The sequence below is a fragment of the Cololabis saira genome, chromosome 1, assembly GCF_033807715.1.
Source record: "Cololabis saira isolate AMF1-May2022 chromosome 1, fColSai1.1, whole genome shotgun sequence".
NCBI classification, from domain to species: Eukaryota; Metazoa; Chordata; class Actinopteri; order Beloniformes; family Belonidae; genus Cololabis; species Cololabis saira.
The window spans coordinates 28441532-28464149 of NC_084587.1; the positions used below are offsets into that span (position 1 = coordinate 28441532).

General features: G+C 39.2%; 1 protein-coding gene across 1 annotated transcript in view; it reads left to right on the forward strand.

Moving 5' to 3' along the window:
- The window catches only part of mad1l1 (mitotic arrest deficient 1 like 1), a 68939-nt gene that overhangs the window by 40439 nt on the left and 5882 nt on the right, over nt 1-22618 (forward strand). Inside the window, exon 17 of the mRNA XM_061720103.1 lies at nt 4053-4246. Coding sequence (XP_061576087.1) covers nt 4053-4246 — 194 coding nt within the window. The remainder of the gene's footprint in view (nt 1-4052; nt 4247-22618) is intronic.

The window sequence follows — 22618 nt, forward strand, 5'->3', positions numbered from 1 at the left end:
TCAACATTTAACGGTTTATTAACAACCCTAAACTACTTCTTGGCCATTATTAATCACCCTAAACCACACAACCCCGAAGCAGGGGTTCTGGTTTATTAAAAACCCTAAACCACACCCCCTGCGGGGAGCACAGGAATGAATGCAATACAACCGTAAACACCTCAAACTGACATAGAACCACCCCGCACACAACCACTACAGCCCCAACCCAAAGCAGCAAGAGGGGACGAATGGACAGTAGGCCATGCCCATATCAAATTTTTCTAGTTTTCTTGTTGCAGTCCACAGGTCAGCCAGGAAGGAGTAGCAGCTGAGGTTCTGTTCAAATGGTACCACTTAAAGTAAACTATTTCTGGAAACTGCACTGGATGTCATGTAAAAATGCGACATAAGTGGGTCGTAGGATGCAGGGGGGGACATAGGGAGCGACACTGTGGGTGGTTTTAACCGGTCAGAGATCACTTTCTACCGTGGCCCTGATCTCTCCTGCACCAATAATACTATCAATTGGACACAATTTCCTCCATTCTCATTCCCAATCATGTTTTAAAAAGTGATATTGGAATTAATAGATTATAATAATAATAATGGCTTGGTTTTATATAGCGCCCTTCAAGGCACCCAGAGCGCTTTACAGAGACCATTATTCATTCATACACATTCTCACCGGTGGTGGTAAGCTACGTTTTGTAGCCACAGCTGCCCTGGGGCAGACTGACGGAAGCGTGGCTGCCATATTGCGCCAAACGGCCCCCTCCGACCACCACCAACAGTCATACACATTCAAACACATTCCCACGGGGCAAGGTGGGTAAAGTGTCTTGCCCAAGGACACTACGACAGTAACTGGGACTGAGTGGGTTTCGAACCGCCAACCTTCCGATCATTGGACGACCCGCTCTAGCATCACTAAATGAATGTCTGGATGTATTTCTGCATATTTGACTGTTGACTGGTAAATCAGAGGTAGCTAGTTGGAGCTAGTTGCTCTAAATAAGATGAGAAATGGTACAGTAACTAGTAAATCATAACATAGAAAACCTCATGCCATGTATTGACAAATATTTAAAAAACTCCTTCCATAAACAAAATCCACATAACTTTCAAGGTTGTCTCAGGTTGTCTCAGCACAACTTTGATGAATTTTAAAAATGTTAACAAATATAGATCATGCAGTCATCCACCACTGCAACTATAGATTATGCAGCGGTAAATGATTGATTGGAAAAATAATATACTTTTTTTTTGTGCATGTTTTTTTATTTTAAAAACTGTTTCATAATGTTTTAGAGATTACTGACATAAATTCACGATTTGATTTGATGAGCAAACTCAGAGTTCTGAGTTTTAGTCCTGGTGGTAGAACTTCGCGAGCGAGGGGCTATGAAAATTTCCCAGAATGCTACGTAAACTACGCCGTAGGCTCTGCGTCGATTTGACTCGCCGACCGAAGGCAAAACAGGCAGACTCGTCTCAGATTGTGACCGAGGGAGCAAGCATTTTTTTTGTGAGAAATGGAGAGAAATAATCCTGTGACTCATCAGATTTGTTTTGGATGTTTCTGATATAATAGTTTTCAGAAACCAAAGTAATCCAGCTGTTATCTGGGTAATTTACACACTTTCAGATAAAGTTGCCGAAGATCACGCCAGAATAAAGGGATTTATGGTTCTGTGTTACACCTACGCAGAGCCTACGGCGTAGGTTACGTAACCTACGCCGAGGGCTCTGCGTCGATGTACGCGGCGATGCGCGCCGTACGCCATAACCTACGCCGTAGGCTCTGCGTCGATTTAACGCGGACCCAAGCTCCGGAGCCGGCAGACAGAAATCTCAAAATTTCCGAGCAAATTTCTTAACAGGCGTAGCTTCAACTGTTAGATTTCATCTATTAAACCAACATCTTCCTAAATGATTTATTTCAGCCAGCTAATTCTCAACAGAGCTGCAGGTTTCTCTCCCGGGACGACGGAGCAGCTTGACCCGGCGGACACGTCTGTTCTCGGGCTGTGAGCTGCTGCTGCTCCCCGGGGCCGGCGGCTCTTATCATCTCCAAAAACGTCGAGTCAAATTTCTTAACAGGCGTTATTTGGATGAACTGAACCCAGGTTCGGGATCTTAACGGTTACTTTTGGGCCTGAAAAAATATTAAAACTTAATGAAGTGCCATATTAACAGCGCTACAGCTGAAATTAAAACAGCTTTTGGCTCTCAGCTTCCTGATCAGGTTAGGAATGAAAACGAGGGGGAGTAGGAGAAATGGGACAGGCACCTTGGCCAAGTGCCCTAGATTTCAAGTCCCCTAAAATCTCCCCCTTCTTTTTTAGGGGGTAGGGAAGAAAAGAAGGGCGAGTGTAGAAAAGACGGGCGAGTGAAGGGGAATTGGGATTGGGCCTTTATGTGTTTTACTGAATATAGGCTAAATGTCTACAGGTTTGCATTACCTCTTAGGAGTACCTGGCCTGTGCAATCACTGCAGTTCATCCAGAGTTCTTCCCTCTGTGTCATATCTGAGGAAAGGGGAACTGCTGTAAACTAATACAGAGACAGGCCTGGCAGTTCATCCTCTCTCTGAAACTACTCCAAAATATATATCCAGTGTTTGAACATTAAACCTGAATGTAGCTGTGACCTGAAAATGATAAAACATTTCAGAACAGTTGGATACCTCTTACAACATGGCATTTTTGTCACAGTTCTGTAATCTTGAAATGTTATTTATCAGTACTGACTGACACTTGAGGGAAGCCCATTTACCCAGTAGATAGATCACTGCACACTCTCGCACTTACGTTTATGCTTTCTAGTTGTTCACATCTTAAAACTGAAGAACTGAATTAAATCTTAAGAGGGTAAGACGTGTGAAGAGAATAATAATGGGTGGAAATAATTCAGTCACAGCAGTCAGGGAAGTCTGGGCTTCCAGCATTAGACATTAAGGACAGTTGAGTTTATAGCCAATAATAAATTAAATGCTGAAAAACTGTAATAATTTTGACATTTAAGAATCAACAGGAGCTAAAATTTTATGAGTTTTTAGATGCGCATTTTAGGTCCTTCTGTCACATATTATTCTCAGATTTAAAGGTAAGCTCCACAGTTGATTCAGGATAAGCATACATCCTGTACTTGATTATGCAAATATGCTTTATAACTTATACCAGGCATTTTCATTTTTAAATGTTGTTTTTGAACATTGACCCACTAGACGCTATAATAATCGGTCAGCACGGAAAATAATTAGACTCTCAGAAAACAGCTTGATGTTGTTAAAAACTGCCCACGTGTATTTTCTTGAAGTTCAACTGCATTCCACTGTAGGAAAAAGAAGAAAATGACACTTGGTTGGAAATGGCTTTACATTTTTTTCAGACATTAAAAATGATTGAGAAAAGTTGTGTTTTTAATAAATAGCTGGAACACAGTCCAGGGGAATTGTATGTGAACATTAATCATAAAAACCACGGTATTCTCTGAGTTGGCTCTGCTGTCTAAACTCATTTCACCATTTCTGACCTGAGTTAATATTCCTTCACATACTAAATGCATGAAAGATGTCATGGGACACAACTCTTCATATCTTTTTTTTTTTCTTTTACTCACTGAGTCATTACAGTTACTTTCAAATTAATATAACTATCGCAAATTGATTTTCGACAAATTAAATTGAAGCGTAGTCCAGTTTCTCCTCTCCGTGACTATCTCTGCTCTTAGCTAATTCATGAGGCTGCCTGCTTTAGTCAGTGATTCACTCTCTGCATTATAGCATGTTGTTAACTCAAAAGAACAGATGGACTGCTGCAGGGAAAGTATATTTGATATGGAGCTGTCCATCTATGCTGCATGAGCCAAGTGAGTTGGATTGTGAAGCTGTGGCACTCCCTGGAGAAGAAGTCTAGATTAATATTCTGTGTTTTTCAGAATGCCGAATGTAGAATGTCTTAGTTGAGCATGTCTATTAAGAGTACTGTTGCAAAAATACATTTACCAGTCATGCTTTTTGTGTGTTTCAATTTTTGCATCAAAATATTTGTATTGCGTTTGTATTGCAGATTTACGTAAGCAAATGGAAAGCTCAGAGCTGAGGAACCAAAGGCTAAAGGAGGTGTTCCAGAAGAAAATTCAAGAGTTTCGCACTGTCTGCTATGTCCTGACTGGCTACCAGATAGATATAACTACCGAGAACCAGTACAGGCTCACCTCGGTCTATGCAGAGCAGATGGATGACTCCTTGCTTTTCAAAAAGGTATGCACAATTTACATTTGGGGATGAACAATCCACGCATTTCCAATACCACACTTTCTAACCCATTATTGTGTACATATATTACTTTTCTATGAACAAAAATCTGATGTCTTACTCTGTTATTAACATTGTCAGTATCTCCAAAGACTACCAGTATATCTGGAGTCAGGGTTTAACTCAAAATGTTTGCAAAAATTGCACCCATCACTCCCCTTACACCAGAAATTTAAAACCCACATAACAAAAACGTCAAGGCTTCTGATCCGGTTTCATTTTAAGAACTCTGGGACTGTGTGTTAGTTGCAATGGGCAGGAATTAAGAGCAGAAAACAAGAACAACAAACTCATCCAAGTTATTATACTTGGGGAATTTTCGGATTATTTTACTATCTTGTTTGTTCCTTTTAGCTTAATTCTATAAAAATGTCAGGTATTTTTTCCCCCTCCAGTGCTGTTTGTTTGTTCCCAGCTTCTGCTTTCTTTTTACATGAATGCGCATAGCGTTTGTATATGAATGGTCATATATGATATCATATATGTGCTTCCAGACTTCTTCCTATGGCCAAAGAAACATTTTCCTCATAGTGTATGTTCCCAAACACTTATTGGGATAGAGATCCATGTCTTTTTTGAAGCTCTGTTTTTAAATGAAATCGTATCAGTGTGAATGTAGCCTTGCACACATCTGCACCTGCACACTTAATGAAATCAGATATGGTTGCAGATGGCAATGAGCTACTGGCAGTGTTTCTGTAGGCATGCGTATGGTGATCATTAAACTGCTGAAATGGGGAATTAAAATAGGCACACTGTCAACATCAAACTTCCTAAAGGCCGCAGCATATGTGTCTGGGCTGATATCGGTGTCACCGAGCTCTTGCAAAATGGCCCAAGAGTCCCAGCCTCCTCTTTTATCTGTTTGTTTGGTTATTTCCCTGTCCCCCTCACTTTCATGTTTATGCACCACTCAACACATTACAGCTTTTGTTCCCACTCAGTCATGTATGAACACTAGGCCAATAGATACTCTGCATTTGTATGCACAAGGACCAGTGTAATGACTGGGCATTGTGACAGAGCTTGCCTGCATTAATGGATGTCCACTTCTTGTACAAACACGGAGTGGGCTTAATAAAAAACTGTTTGTGTCATTGTCCTTTAGCAGTGGAGCAAATCTTTTACTTAAGTAGCTTTACCAAGGAAAAAAAAACAACAAACATCCTGCTGTTAGTCCCTTCACCCTTGCCTCTTTGTCTGTTTCTCCATCCTAACATATTACAAATAGTCTCTGCTACCTGGATCTGAGTGTGCAGCAGTGGCTAATCACTGTGTTGTTGCTCTGTTGTATTTTGGGACTCTAGCTAGAGGAAAAACCATTCTGGCAAGTTAAAAAGCAGCTTTATTATATGTGAAGGTAATTATAATGGTCATTAGTGCCTTGCTCAAGGACTCACTTGAATAGTGCTAGGATGAATAATGTTGTGAAAATAAGAAGATTGTGTATTTGTCTGTCCATGTATTTAATTCTTCATGGTGTGTCTAATCCACCTTATCGAACCCGCCTGCAACTCTATTGGAGGGGATAATTCATTGTCAATATTTAGTAACCTCAGACTGTGTCCATAAAAACGGATGCATGCAGTCGTAATGCCCTCTTGGTACGCACCGTCACACTTGATCGCGCATACTTCATCTGATCTCGGTCTCGGACTCTTTGACACCAGACAGCACATCCTACATGCATACAGATGTGCAAAGACACACAAACATACCTGAAGCAGGGATAACGGTTTCAGAATTGGTATTCAGGCTTTCACCACTGTGTGTTTGAGTTGTGAGCGCAGTGGCCCATGGGAGCAGAGAGGCCTGTACTGCTAATGGAGTATGTGTAGAGGAACACCCACAACTAAAGGAACACGCACACATTCACGGAAGTGCTATGTACAGAAAAGGCTTTTTATGCGTGAGAATGTAAAATGGTTTAATTGGGGGGATGAGACGCGAGTAAATGAAGAGAAAATGGGTGATTTTGGACAGAAAGCACAGAGGTCTGTACAAATAGGATTCTAACGTTATTTACCTCAGCGACAGCGTTGCCAGATAATCCGGCTAATATTACCCTCTAGCAGAGGCGTCCAAATCCCCCTCCTATGATATAAGCCGTTTAACCTGCAATAGTCACATTTCTCAGTTTGCTGTTTCAAATAGATTCATCACCGTAAGACACTCGTTCAGGTACTTTCTTCAGTCTTTTTTAATTTTGTTTTTCAATTTTTTTAACATTACTATAGTTTGGTAATTGAAACTGTTCTGGTGAAATTGTCTGTTCCTTATTGTGCTGCACCTGAACAGAAATTAAGGAAAGATCAGCAGCATTATGTGATGAGAACACCTAAAATAAATAATCTTTTGATGTATTTAAACAACTTTTTCCCTCTTTTTAACTTTGTTGATATCAGTAAAGGTAAAACTGTTCCATTAATAACCACTATTCCTCACCATGTGGAAAAGTTTACCAGCATGAAGATTGAAAACAATATTTATTTCCTGACTAAACAACATTTTTAAAAGTCAGTGTATCAAAATAACATAAAAGAAATTAACTGTTATTTATTTATTACAAAGAATAAACAATGGTGCACTGGCAGTAATAATTAATAGTAAAACAAATAGATTAACACTTTTGCCTTTGCCTTTATTATGTAGTATTTAAATGTGATGCATATCCTTTGTATTATAATCATATGTACATGCCAAACATTAAGGTAATATAAAGGGGAAGCCCCCTGCTGTAAACATACTGTTACACTGTTTCAGGATAAGAAAAGAGGCCAGCGGCTGAACCACATTTTCGCACTGCAAGTGAGTAACCTGTGGTATAGACTTAAAAGGACTGCATGGGAGTGCACGCATCCATGGTCTAATTATTCTCTACCCCTGCAACTTAAATAACAAAAATAAAACCAAATGGAAGGTCTTTGAGGTAACTTGGACATTTTGCTGGTAACTATACCCCCTCGAAGATTAAAATTACAAAAATGATTATCCTTAACCTTATCCATTCTTATTATTTTGAACATTTATTTATTCATGAGAGTCGTATATAAGCAGCCAAGTTTCAAAGAATACACATTTACAATGTAGTCCCCGGGTCTTCAATCCCCGGCCCAGCCAGCCTCACAGCTGTTCATACCTTGAATTATATGGCCAAAACATCTCCCAAGTAGGGCTGTTCGATTAATCGATTTTAAATCGTAATCGCGATTATGTAATTAAAACGATGTTAAAACGTGAAAATCGTAAAATCGATTTTTCACTTTTTTTTTTTTTTTTTTTTACCTTGTCTGCACACATATTAATGATTGATGGAAATACCTCTCAATACCTGCGACAAGTGCCCCATCGGAGAGGCTCTTTAGTGTAGGAGAGGGCGTTGTAACATGCCACCGGGCATCCCTCAAGCCAGATGCCGTAGACCGGCAAAAAACGTGCAAATGTGAATAGCAAATGTAATGACTGACATTACACACCTCTACCTCCTTCATGGGTTGCATTATTATTTAGCATGCAAAGACCCAGTTTAGTTTAATTAGAAAATGTCTTGTTTTATTTAATTGGAAATATAACTTACTGTATGTTTGCAAGTGCTGATTTGCTGATTTTTTTTTTTCAGAGATAAAACATTATATTTTATTATATTTTTTAAAACTTTTTTTCAACTTATTTTACAGAGTATTGCACTTTATTCATTCATTTGGTTTAATAAGAGCAAAGTTTGCACTAAAAGCCCAATAGGGCAAATGTTCAATAAAAAAACAGCATATTTGAAATCATTTCTTTGCCTTTTGTCAATTCACAAAATAATCGTAATCGAAAATCGGATTTTGAGAGAAAAAAATCGAGATTGTATTTTTGGGCAAAATCGAACAGCCCTACTCCCAAGCTGACCAAGTAAACAGCTTACGGTGGACAAAGGACCCTCAGTGAAGGGAGGGTCAGTGATTTATGATTTTAACAGCATATAAATCCAAAACTCCTCACCATCCTTCTGAATGGAACGTGAAGTGTCTATATAAAAAAAGAAAACAACCAAAAAACTAAGAATTAATTTGCCTTTCATTCAGTTTTTGAGGAATGTTATTTTCAACATCATGAACCAGTCCAACACTGATCATAACCTAAACACTCAAGAACTAAAGGAAAGATTACTTTCTACTAGTACAACCAACAAACCAACATTTCTTCTCTCTGTCCTGCACATTGTCTATACTGCAATACAATGTAAATGAACTTTGTCATGCTTAATGAAAATCTACATCGGACAAGATAAAACAAACTTAAAAAAAAAAGTGAATTTTTAACATGCCTGTAGGTCTGAAAGAAGAAACTTAAGACAAACTTATTCTTTCATACATGGAATAAATTATATTAGAAAAAGACAGAAAATAAAAATAGTTCTAAATGGGTGGGGAAGAGGGTAAGCAGAGGTATACCTTTCTTGAATGTTGAAGTTTCACATCTCATCCAAAAGGCATCTTCATTTCTAAACGACTGCAGAGGAGACTCATAAGCTTTTTGTTGTCTGTTTGTTCTTCTGTCATTGAAGTCACAAGTAAACTCCTGACCCATCCATTCGGCTGGAGAAAAATAACGTTCAACAAACAAGTAAAGAATGCTACTTGTCTTCTGCTCAGGCTTTTTAGAACTATCATTATCTGAATGATTGAGTGACAAATATCGTAGATAACATTGTGTTCAAGTTCTTGTGCATTTTCATTATAATTGTTCAGTTCAACTTGATCCCTATACTGCCATGTATAGAAATTAAAATTGTTGCAAGATGCACCCAAGAGTCTAACTTCATTAGAGCAAGTATGGGATATGGTGGAAAACTCCTTTTCTTTAAACCTCTGATATTTTAAAGTCGTGTATTGATGCGTATACTTCAGAGATGAAATTAATTAAATGTTGGCATCTCAGCAGTTCTGCTTTTGATCTGTTATACAGAATATAGTCAGAGGTCCATCTGTGATCATTTAACAGGCGGTGTTGGAGTGTTAGGAGATCAAAAGTTGTGTGTGTCAAAGCTGTGTGTTTCTGTGCCGTTTTTTTTACAGTCGTATCAACACAAACCAGTTTGTCACAAAAGCTGCTTAGTTGCAGCCAGTTTATATGGAGAAATGCTGCTTGTTAATTAATTATGGATTAATCCATCCATCCATTTCCTACACTCGCTTCATCCTGCTAAGGTCTGCAGGGTTGGGCGGCAGGAGCATATTCTAGCAGTCTCTAGTCCGTCACAGGGCATTATGGATTATTGCTGCACTGAGAATGTGTGGGATTTCACAATTATTTTGAAATATACATGCAGAAAATGTGTGTTCTAGTATAACTTATCTTGTGTGTGAATTATATTTTTAGATCGCACCTAGGTGAGAGGGCTGATTAGCATCTCTGATTAAGTATTTGTGGCTCTGCTCATTTCCGGGATAAACATCATAGCTGTGGGAGTGGACTGTTTGAAGCTCTGACAAGGAAAGCATTGTTTTTTTTTTTTGTTTTTTTTACATTACTTTAAAGTTGGAAAATTAAATGTACCGTATTTTCGCGACCATTCGGCGCACAGTGTGGAAAGGCGCACCCTCATTTTTGTGTGTCATTTTTAGATTTAAAACATACATATGGCGCACCGACCCAAAAGGCGCAGTCTACAGAGCAGAGCTGCACACACGCGTGCCGCAAAACACGCCGGCCGGAAAACACACACACCCGCTGCAGAACGCACACACATGCAGAACGCACACACAAGCACACAAGCGCTAATTTAAAAAATAGAGCAGGAGCAAAACCTCTGTTTCTGCATTAAAGAGCTCCACTAATTCAGCTGCGCCAGTCCGAATTTCCTCGGTGTCAGACACTTTCTGCACAACAGTAAATAAACTTTTCATACCCCGTTGTGCGGATCCTCCACCGCGCAGAGCCCGTCTCTCCCCAGCGGGGTGGAGCAGCGCGCGTCACAGCGGCTTTAACCGGGAATGTGACCTGTTCGGACCGGCTGGGACCGAAGCCACCCACCTGTATGGGAGCAGGGGCTCCCGGGGAAAGACCAGCGGCATTTCGGCCGGATCTGCCCCGGGGATGGTGCGCCCTGGCCCGGCAAACCCGCGGCGGGAGCCTGGCGGCTCCTGAGCGCATCCTCTGCATCTTGGTAACCGACAGATTTGCCTGAAAATCTCGCAGGGTGAAGTTGATCCGACCTGGGACAGACCCCTGAAATCCCTGCTCCTAAAGCGGGTGGGAACCAGGAGAATTTGATCTGATCCCGCTTTGGGAACCTGGAAGTCGGGTTGCAGCAGTGCGCGTCACACGCGCTGCAGAACACAGAACACACACGCACGTGTGCTTATACCATGGGTGCTTCACACCCCCCACCTTCCCCCTTTAACGTCTGTGGCTGGTGTCATTCACGTCCGCAGACCACGGGTGCTTCACACACCCCCCCTTCCCCCTTGTCTGTGGATGGTCTCCTTCACGTCCGCAACTCCCCTGGGCTTCACCCAAAGCATAGATATGGCGCACCGTTTCATAAGGCGACCGGCACATTTTAAAGAAAAAAAAAAAAAAAAAAGGGCGCCTTATGGTCGCGAAATTACGGTAATACTAAGGAGTAGAAATATTAATGACACTTCTTGTGTGAAATGTTTAAGAATTGGCTTGCTGCAGATGAAATAAATATTATGTGAAACAGGACTGGGGGATTTGATACATTTGTTTAAGCTCCAAACCCCCTCAATAGGACATGTGCATGTCATCCAGATCATGAAATAAAGAGAGGAAACAGAATAGAAAGTAAATGGAGCATTTGTAGCAGTAATGTACTGTAAGCTGGAGACAAGACTCAATTAAACCACTGCATTTGTTAGGGAAGGATATGCGACTGATTTGCAACTTTGATTGACTCAGACAGTTTAAAAAAAGAAACATATTTTAGACAAACAACTCTTGCAAGTTTTATCTCTCTCTAAGTAATCTGCCGAAGCAGACCCACTGCTGTGCAAAAACACCTGCTATTGATTAGCTCATTAACATATAAACAAACACACTTGCACAGAGCTTTGCTTCCACATCAGTCACCTAAAACGTCTAAATCTTAACCATAGACTTACTTTCCTTTCCTCCTTTGCTCAAACTATTTTTTCACTTCTGTTTACTCTCTCTGGTTTTCACTTCCTAATGAGAGGAAAGAACAGAATCGCCAAATGACTTCATTAAAACATTGTGTGCACTTCCTATTATCTGTCAGGCTTCTTACTATAGGCAGCTAGATGGAGAGAAAAACTGTAACTTCATAGTGAATGCTAGGTATAACATCCGTGAGCAAAAGTAATGAAAATTGACCATGTAGAAAACTAACTCTAAGTAATGGGTGTGTTCAAGTGGCTAAAGAAAGAAGACAGCTAATCCAGTGGTTCATGAACACTGTCCTGTCCTAATGATTTGTCTGTTTTATCAGCCATTCAAAAATGATAAAAAGAAGTGCTTCAGTCTTCAAGATACTACAGGCAAGGTTTAACTGTATATCCCACCCTTAATAGTTCTTCATTATTTTTCTTAAAGGGGACCTATTATGAAAAACACGTTTTCTCTTGCTTTAACATATATAAAGTGCTGTGCAGAATTGTACTTGTGCGAATCAAAAAAATAACAAAAAACAGAAACTGGGCAGTCGGACTTGCATGGGCATCAAGATAATTTCCCATGGTATGAAAAACATATTCCTACATTAAGATAGCCCCTTAGAAGGTTTGTATATTAAATAAGATTAAAACGTTTTTGAAACGCAGTCTCTCACTCGGTTGTCCCAAACATTTGCCCTTTGATCCTCCGTGTTAGAATTGGTTATTCTGCAAATGCTCTATACTTGAAGGCACATGCTTTGTGGCGAGTGTATGTGACTCTGTGGTCACTATGGTGCTTATTTTATTGACAGGAACACAAAATCGGATTTGTCTTCCGCTATATGTAGGGTGCCTGAAAAACGCTGCCTGATGATCATTGATTCAAGCCAGTCAGGGTGAAAACCAGTTGGTAGTTTAATCTGTCTGTCCGTCTCCCATCTGTTAATAAGGCAATTACCTTTTCCTTTCACCACCAATCAGATTTAAGTGGTTGGTGGAGTGTTAGACTCCAGTTTTTTTTGTTGTTTTTTATTTTTCTTCTAGCAATTGAGTAGATAGATGGATGGATACTCTGATTGATTCTGAGAGAAATTCAAGACATCCGGTAGCAGTATACAAGACATGCAGGATGTTATTAACAACAAATATTAAAGAATAAACACCTCCTGCCCCCCCCCAGCCTTCTGTATATAATAAACCTCAAACAAGATTTAGAAGCCCCCCCCTCAGTGACAGTGCCGTGACAGTGAGATGTTGTACAGTCTTATGGCCACGGGGACAAAACGGTTCTCAAGGCTGTCTGTGGAGCACGATTGTGCCAGCAGTCTGCCACTGTCAACGCTCCTCTGCCTGGTGAAGATGCTGTGCAGAGGGTGGTGGGTGTTGTCTATTAATGAGAGTATTTGTCCAGAGTCCTCTTCTCTCCCACTGTCCCACAGAGGACGCTGGCCACCACAGACTGGTAAAACATCTGCAGCAGCGTTTTGAGGTGTTTAATGACCCCAGCCTTCTCAGGAAGTACAGACGGCTCTTTTCTTTACTGCAGATAGTGTCCATGTTTGGTGACCACTGCAGCTTGTCATCCAACTGCAGCCCCAGACACCTGCAGTCACCTCTGGTGCTCCGGTGCTGCTTCAAATTGTTGCCTTAATCCAACCGATATCAAAGTTTTAAAAGCCATGTATACACCTTAGCCGGGCTGTGGTCGAAGTGAACTGAGGCTCTTGAGATCAAGCTATTAGTGCCAGATAATGCGGTCCTAATTCGAGTTATTCCAGGATGTATATGCGACCTGCGCTTAACCGAGCTACTGGCTGCCCCGGGACCCCCCCTGCCGGAAGTGACGAGCTGCAGGAGCGGGAATAATAACAGTCACGGCATCACAACGACACGGTAACAGAAGAAGAAGAGGGAGGCTTTCCGTGTATCTTACCTGTAACATGATCAGGCATAGTATGTACGAAATCTACAGAGCTGTTGCATCCTTAGCGTCCATTTTTTCGCATGTTTTTGTCTTCCTTCGCGCTTGTCTTCTCACGCATGTATACCTGGATTTCTCTGAACACTCAGTTTAATCCTTAGCTAGATTGTTGCCAATAGCTTGATTTAGATGTGCATGTAACCGCACTGACTGGCAGATGGCCAGTCCTTCAGTCTGACGTGTACAAAATCAGAGGGATTCGTAAATGTGTTTTTTCATTCTAAAGCATTTGTATTAATTAGAGAATAAAGTAGGGAGAAAAGCCCATTTAAAAGGGAATGTCATTTAGAACACACTCATTTCTCACCACAACACTATCGATGGCATGCAGTAGGATGTAAAAATGTCAATATAGCTGATTTTAGGAAGGGGGGCAGTAGGGACCCAGAACCATTTTTAATCACGTTAATGTCTCTTCCCATCTAACTTCTCCGGTGTTGTCTTCAAAGTTAGTATGCAAAACTTGATTCTGACTTCAGCTTGAGCTCTTGTTGAAAGTGGGTATTGAATGGATTTGAATGGATAGAAGACTCACAAGGATTAACTTCACTTTTTGCCTCCAATTATAGTGTGAACATTATGGAAAGTGCAAACTTTTCATGTTTCGGTTTTAGAAGAAGAATCAAGGCTTAAAAGGAACTGGGTTATACCATGCAACTCTGATATCTGTTCAAATTGTACGATTTTTGAAAAGTTTTCACGCACAACTTTGCTCAGAAACAGTTATAGTTCACATTTCCTGTGGTTCTCTTATATTAAGACTTTGTCAGGAGTGCTGTGAAAAAGGTTTTTCTTATTTTTTTTCTCTAAACAGCAATTAGTGATATGTGTAGCAACTTGATAGACAAAGAGTGCTGCACAGTAGCTCTCCACATCTCAATAATGTCCACCCTGCAGCGCTGCAAGCTGTACTTGAGAAGTACTTTTCACACATGAATGCATCCAAAATTAAAACACTGACACTGTCAAAGGTAATTGTATGAGATCAAGCCACATTTGTAAAATCACTTTTATAGAAATATGGCATTTGAGAGAAAAGATTGCAGGAGATATGCAAAAAGATGTTAACTGCTTGAAAAAAGGGTACAATTTAGCTGGTCTGCGACAGTACAAAAATCCTTTTTTTTTAGAAAATTCTGTGATGCAATCTGTGGCACATGTTGCTCAGCTCCAGAGTGTTTTAAATGTTTTGGAGAAAAAGAAAATGTGTTGGTGAGCAAAGCTAAATTCAGTCCCACTAAACAAAACATCACAGGCCTTTAGTTGACAACTTTGGAGATAAACGTGAGGCAAAGCACTGATGAACAGTTAAAGAAAAGGCTGATGACACAGGAACGTGTAAATATACCGAATGTTAAGTGCATAGGATTTTTTTGTACTTAAACCTTCAGAGAGAAATCTTGGAGTTAACATCCCTCAGAAAGAAGAGAATGTTGACTCTGATTTCCCCTGACAGCTCTCTGTCCTGCTTGTCCCCAGGGTGTGTAAACTTGGGTGTGTGTGTCAGTGTGTACACGAGTTTCTGTGCCTGTCGGTGTCACAAGCTCTTCTGGTTGCCGTTTGGAACATATGTCATCTGTCTCCATGGTAACATGATTCATCACAACTCAGATTCACCTGAGGTCATGAATATTCCTAAATCAAAGATGAATGTCCCAATAATATCACAGACTCACAACAGTTCACAGATTAGTGGCTTCTGCAAAAATATTGGATGAATATTATTGAAGGATATTAACTAAGAAAGATGCTATGATAGGATGGTGCGAACAAGATCTGAGCAAGACTCGCCTACACTAGAGGATTAGCTATTCTTATATTACAGCTTAACCCAAATCACTCAGCTAATTAGATGTTTGTTCATCAGGTGAACATTCAATTGTATATTTGGGTGATCCAAATTATTTACCAACTAGTGCACTCCTGTTGTGGATCCTTGGTTGACCTCAAATGTTGACCGCATTCGCTCAGTCTCATGTGGACTTCTGTGGTTGGGTTTTTGGAAACTCTTTTGCTACATCATACGACCCAGATTCTGCAGCCTCTATTAGTCAAAGAAAAAGGACCAAGTTTGAATCTCTTTTAGCATCTAGACACTGTATATCCTAAGTTTAGACTAACTGTAACTGCTCCCATGTTTTATGTATTAGTGCTACTGAGAATCAATTTAATCAGTTTCTCAGTTAAAGTGTTTATCATAATTGTTTGTCATTGTTAGTTATTTACCACTGATATTAAAATAACATTTTAATATCAGTAAGCTAAAAACTGATTAAAATATAAATATGGATACATTTGCTGTTGATTGAATTAATTCTGGTAGGCAATTTTTTCCCAACATCCTACTGTGGAGTTCAGAAAAATGCCAAAATCTGCATTTAAATTGAAAGCCATTCATCTGCATATTTATGATTATTCATTTAATTTGCCTTCTGCCTCCACCACCCTCACCACCAACAAGTGGCTCCGCTATCCAGTAAAATTATTTGTCATTGATAAGGATACTTTTACGGAAGCAGCTATGTGCGGTTTTAGGTTTGATTGTGGAATAATGGGACTAGAGGCAAGTGGAGGTGAAATGTTTGAACTGACAGTGTGTATAAGGAAAAATATGCTTTGAATTGATCAAATTCACTAAATTTTGTATCCCTGCAGTGGGGTGGATTGGATAGAGATCCAATGGAACGAATGATAAAAAGAGATTGTGATAGAGCAGAAAAGTCTCTTCATTAGCAAGTGAGAGCAGAGACGGAGGTCAGCTGATCTGTGAACTGCATGTCATCACTTCAAAATAAAACCATCTATCACACCTTGCGAGGCAAAGCAAGGGATAGAAAGTGCATTTGTATAGCACATTTCATGTACAAGACAATTCAAGTGCTTTACAGAAAACATTTCAGAAAATTAATTAAAATGTAAAAGTTCAAATGCAGAATTAATGACATACAGACATGTAGTGCATTCTCGGAGATGCAGCCCTGATGCATTTTGGGAGTTTGGTCCATAGGTGAGGAGCATAAAAGCTGAAAGCTGCCTCATCGCGTTTGGTTCTAACTCTGGTTACAGAAAGTAGGCGTGACCCTGACGACCTGAGGGTTCTGGTTGGTTCATAATGGACCAGGAGATCAGAGATGTACAGTGCCTTGCAAAAGTATTCACCCCTGGCTTTGTACGTATTTTGTTTCATTACAGCTTTTAGTTCAAGGTTTTTTCTTAATCTGAATTTTATGTGATGGCTCAGAACACAATAGTCTAAGTTGGTGAAGTGAAATGAGAAAAATATATACATATCGAGGGCCGAAGAACATAACCTCCTATCTGAAAATTTCACTTTTTTGGGAAAACACAAAAAACTGTGTTATGTAGAATGCTATTTTGTTTTAAGGATACCTATATGGGTGGAAATAACGTACAGACAGGCTGATTAGGTGCAGCCCACCCTGTGATGTCATCTAAAGTGAAAAACACCAGTCAGACAATTTTGCAGATAGGAGGTTATGTTCTTCGGCCCTCGATATGGCTATTTTTTTGGAAATAAAAAAACGAAAATTGCCATGTGCATGTGTATTGACCCCCTAAAGTCAATACTTTGTACATCCACCTTTTTTCAGCAATCACAGCTGCAAGTCGCTTTGGATAAGTCTCCACTAGAATTTTTGCCCATTCCCCCTTGCAAAACTGCTCCAACTCCTTCAAGTTGGATGGTTTGCGCTTATGAAAACGAATGCTCAGAGGGGACCGAGCCTTCTCTGTTGCTGCCCCCAAGTTGTGGAACATTTTACCTCTGCACATCAGACAGGCCTCCTCACTGTCTGCTTTTAAAACTGACCTCAAAACCCACTTTTACTCATTGGCTTTTAACCCAGTATGAGACCTCACTCTGTTTTTAGTGGTTTTATTTAATTTTATTTGTTTATTTAATTGTTTTTATTGTCTTTTGCTGTTGATTGTTTGTCCTCTTATGTACAGCACTTTGTTTCAGCTGTGGTTGTTTTAAAGCGCTTTATAAATAAAGTTGAGTTGAGTTGAATATGAACAGCAATCTGTTAGTCTGACTACAGATTTTGTTTGGATTGAGGTCCAGGCTTTGACTAGGCCATTCCAACACATTTACATGTGTCCCCTGAAACCACTCAAGTGTTGCTTTAGCTGTGTGTTTGTCCTGCTGGAAGGTGAACTTCCCTCAAGTTTAAGTTTTTTATTTCTAAAAAATAGTTTTATATATATATTTTTCTCATTTCACTTCACCAACTTAGACTATTGTGTTGTGATCCATCACGTACAATTCAGATTAACAAAAACATTGAACTAAAGGCTGTAATGAAACAAAATGCGTAACAAGCAAGGCATTGTATTTTGGCCCGAGACCATTCAGAGATGTATAAACCAGCAGGAGATTTTTAGTCTTTGGCCCTACAAGTGCAGCAACAAAACCCAGTGCAGAGCACCATCCCTTTTCTCTTAGGATGATAAACCATGGTATAAAAATACTTCAAAGCTAAGAAGATTTCTTTTAATGTTAGAATACCAGATTCACTTTCCTCTGAAAAATTATTATTTTAAGGAGCTGGTGTCTGGGTCTCATGGTTTCCATTTTACTATTGGTAAAAACTTCTCTACGTATCTTGGGACTGATATCTGGGTTATGTCTTGCTTTTACTGTGTTTTGCTTTATAGCGCTAGATCATCATCAGAGCAAAGAATAGCCCAATACAGAGGTGATTAATATGCCCAAGAAAGTAATGATGGAAGTGAAATTGTCGTCAAAATGACTTAACCTCCAGACCTGTAGGGGGGCCTGCTTAGCTAAAAACTCCAAAAGTGCTTTTGTGTCACATGGATAAAGGACAAATGAAAGTCAAAGGTCAAGGTCAAATCTATTTATATAGCACATTTAAAAACAACAAAAGTTGACCAAAATGCTTTACAATAAAATAACAAAGACCATAATTTAAAAACAGGAAGATATAATAATTAAACAAATAATTAATTAATTTATAACATTAAACAAACAATAACATCGAAATAGAGGTACAGTCAAATACCTGTCTTTGCATCATACTCAGAATTGAAAGCCAAAGAGAAGAACTACGCTTTTAACATTGACCTGAAAAGATAAGAGCCCGTGCCAATATGAAAAGGCAAGGAATCCCATAGTTTTCGGGCTCCCACTGCAAAGGCTCAGGAGGAGGACTGTAGCCTCAGTATATGAGCCGCTGCTTAACCCACTGCGCCACCGAGCGGCCCCCATTTGAAACTTTTAACAGTCAACGATAAAATCTCGATCAATTCTGAATTGGATGGTGAGCCAATAGAGGGATGCCAAATAAAATGACATGGAATAGTAATTATCTGCTCATTAGGTCTGTCACAGTGAACAATCAATTACGTAAACCCAGTTAATTGAGCTATTTGCTATCGTGGTTGCATAATTATCATAGCAGTCACTCTGTTGTCTCCAACCAGATGGTTTTCTCCTGTTCTGGTAGTTGACTGCACACTCTTTACTACTAATTTCAATTCAAACAACAACATTGAAATAACACAACCCAGTTTAAATACAGTATGATAAATTAAGCATGACTAAGCCAAATGATCTAGAAACAGGGTAATTTCATAAGGTGTCACCAATGTGCTAATCTAAAGGTTGGTGGTGTAATACTTTGCCTCTACAGCACTTCTTTGGGCACTGACACTGAACCTCATGTTTCCCAGTTTATCGGTGTGATAGGATGTGTATGACAGATAAAAACCAATGCGTTGATGAAAAGGGACCGGGTGCTTTGCGTTTATGTGGCTAAACTTGAACTGCTTCGGTGGTAAACAAATTCCTTTACACAAAGAACACATATCACTCTACCTTTATCAATGATACCATCAGGGTTTTTTTGAAATGTAAATTCCCCATTCACTGGACTGACAACTTTCACCTCCTCCGCCATTTTCACTTCTCTTCTCCGCTACTCTGTCCTGCATATTTTAGATGTTTCCCTGCACCAACACACCTGATTCTAATTAATGGTCCTCATTAGCTTGTCACCAAGGTCTGGACAGCTCTGTTGATGACACAGGTACTTGTATCACGGTTTGCTGAAGCAGGGTAGCATCTAAAACATGCAGGACAGGGGCCCACGAGGACCAGGATTGAGAAACACTAATAAATCAATTGCAATTAACGGGCTAATTTAACACCCCTAATGTCAACATGTGTCCCTAATTTAGGAAAGAGAGTCTCTCAATGAAGTTGTTTATTGTACAACTATCTTTGTTACGTTAAAAAGCCAGCATTGTTTAGTCATTTCTCTGCTCTTTGTATTTGCATCCAAACACACACATCTTTAAATTTGTTTTGTTCTTTATCCGTGTTTTTTTGCCCACAGCCCTTTGCTGTTAGTGTACACCTTATTTCTTTGAACCTGTCTGCATTTGGAGAGTATCATGATTGTCATTCAGGCAGTATGCAGCTTTTTGATTGGATGAGGTCATTATAAAACCCCACCCTGCATCTCAAGTCAGGAGGCATTGATTTCCTTTAGTTGGATAGACGAATTAAAAGATGAATGGGATTACATAGCCCTTCTCTTCTGCATTGCTGGAGACCAACCTTAGATTTTCTGTGCAAATTCTTTATTTATTCATTTATTTTTTCATTCATTAAACAATCTTTCCACTGGTTTTCTGAAACCCAATGTTTCTTAATTTTTTTTTCGGTTTTTGTTTGACCTGTGATGTTGGTATTTTACCTTAATGTCACATTGCATGTTTCTGCAAGTTAGATTTAAGGCTCCGTGTTCTTGAAACACAGGCAGAGCCTTATTGTTTTTATAAAGGTCAAATATTGTTTAAACCTGTTTTTTAGAGAAGTGTGAACATGTAAATAAGCTTTGATTAAGGTCAGTATTTGAATAAAACTGATTTTACCGCAGTTTTATAAAAAATTGTTTTGAAGATTCAACTTGACAAGGAAGGAATGTGGAAAATAAATATCTAGATGCACTTTTTGATGCTAAAGTTGCGCTGAGGTACTGAAGTATTTGTTTAGGAAATTTTTTTTTGTCTTGTGATTTAATTCTTAAAGCAACTTTCTTTGTTAACAATATACAATTGGAAACATATTAATTGAATCTTAAAAAGCTTGGCGCTTGAAGCTTCTCTCATTCTCATTTTTTAACTTGATATCGAACACAAGTCACAGACAGAGCAGCACATATATCATCTCCTCCATGTTCTACATCTTTAGTGTTGTCTTCTTCGTTTAGATCACACAATCCAATACGTTACAGCAGCTTCGCTCCAACCCGCCCACTCCAGGTGCTGAATTGTTATGGAAAAGAAGCCAGGTTGAGTCGAGCCGAGCTGAGATAAGTAGAGCTGAGTAGGTACTAGTGGAAAAGTGCCATAAGTCATTTTTAAGATTCAGAGTAAACTTTTTTTAAGACATTTTTTTTCCTTTTTTTTTTTTAACGCTGCTTTGCCTCACTTCTGATAAGGGTTCCATACCAATTGCGATAGCAGAGGTGTAATTTGGTTACTGCTGAATTTAGCTTTCACTTTCATAATCAATGATTATTTTATAGAACAGCAAGAAATTTAGTGGTCCCTTTTTCAGTGAAGGCAAGTGTTTGTAAAATCCAAAGTGCATCCTGTGTTTCAGGGAAGGAGGAGCAGGATTTGTTACACTTAAATACAGCATGGTGGTTTAGTGGATAGCACATTATTCCTATTCAACTCCAAGCAGGAGTCTTCCTGTTTCGAGTCGAGGCATGTTCTGCCCATGCTAGCTAGGGACTTTGCTGGGAACTCCTGCTTCCTCCCACAGCCAAAAAGTGTGCATGGTTATTTGTAAGTCACTTTGGTTAACAGCATGTGCTACATATAATTTAATGTAATGTAAATACCTGGGAATTTTGACATCCCACAATAGAAATGGGATAGAAATGGGTTCCAGAGTGTTTCACGCAAACATTTTAAACTAGACACAAGAGATTGGACTGTTTTTAAAAAACAAAACAAAAAAAAAGACACCTAGGTCCTCTATCTTTTGTCTACCTTTTAAAAAGTTTTTTTTTTTAATCTTATAGCAGAATTTAAAAGATCTGTGGACTTGGTGAAAAACACTAGCAAAGTCGTGGCATGGAAATGAAAATAAAAAAAAAAAAAACTATTTTTTAAGACAGTAAAGAGTATCTACATAATTAAGGTAGGTATAAGGAAAAAAAAGAATATGCATTGCAATTAATGAATATGAACTTGTAATATTCTGAAAAATAGGAGCTGTGAGCCTCAGTTTAGGTAGTTGTACTATTTTGTTTTTATTTTTTTAAATCTTTTATTTGATTTTGTTTCTTTATTTTGCATGTTTTTATTTTCAATACAATGGACTTACTGTTTTGTACTGAACCTAAGTTTTAAATCAAAAATTCAAAAACAAACATACACATGAAACCTACTATTATAAGCTTGTGATGTGTGACCACTCTGTTAAATGACATAACCTTGATACTAATGATGAGATTCCTTAAGACTTCAAGAGAAAAGTAGATAAAAAGATGTCATTTTGGCCATTTTACTGAGAGTAGTTGAGCCTATTGACAAAGAAAAATTACACAATCGAGGAATCTCTACTATTGTCACAATGTCCCCTCTGAGCAATTATTAGATGAAAAAGCAACATGTCAGATGCGCAAGGTTGCTAGAGAATTGATCCTAATACCTAGAGTGATCTCCTAAATTTTCCTGGTGCTCCTTCATCAGGTCTGAATTTCATTTTGATCAATACAGTATTATGGCTGAATTGGTGGCAGCAGTGGATGTCTGAATTGCTTTGTTGCTGAAATGTGTCATACAAATAAACTTGCCTTGTCTTTTGGTCAGTCGCTCTACTCCACTGCTGTTAATGTAGACTGAAATGGCTTCAAATATTTGATCATGGTCCTTTGAGAAATCTTACTTGTCCTATAGCAAAGCATACTCTATCATTACACCTAATGACATTCCCCTTGATGAGAATATTTACATGCACAGTTTAGTTGATCTATAGACCAGCTTGACAAGGCCATTCAATCGAAATGTCCTTTGTTCAGGTATACATGTTCACGTTCATGTTCAAGGGAATTTACCATCCAAAGCATGTCAGACTCCCTCACCATAGGTGGCAGTACTTCTCACTTTCAGGTTGTTAGCGTTGGGCTTTTCTGGTTGATGCATTATTTT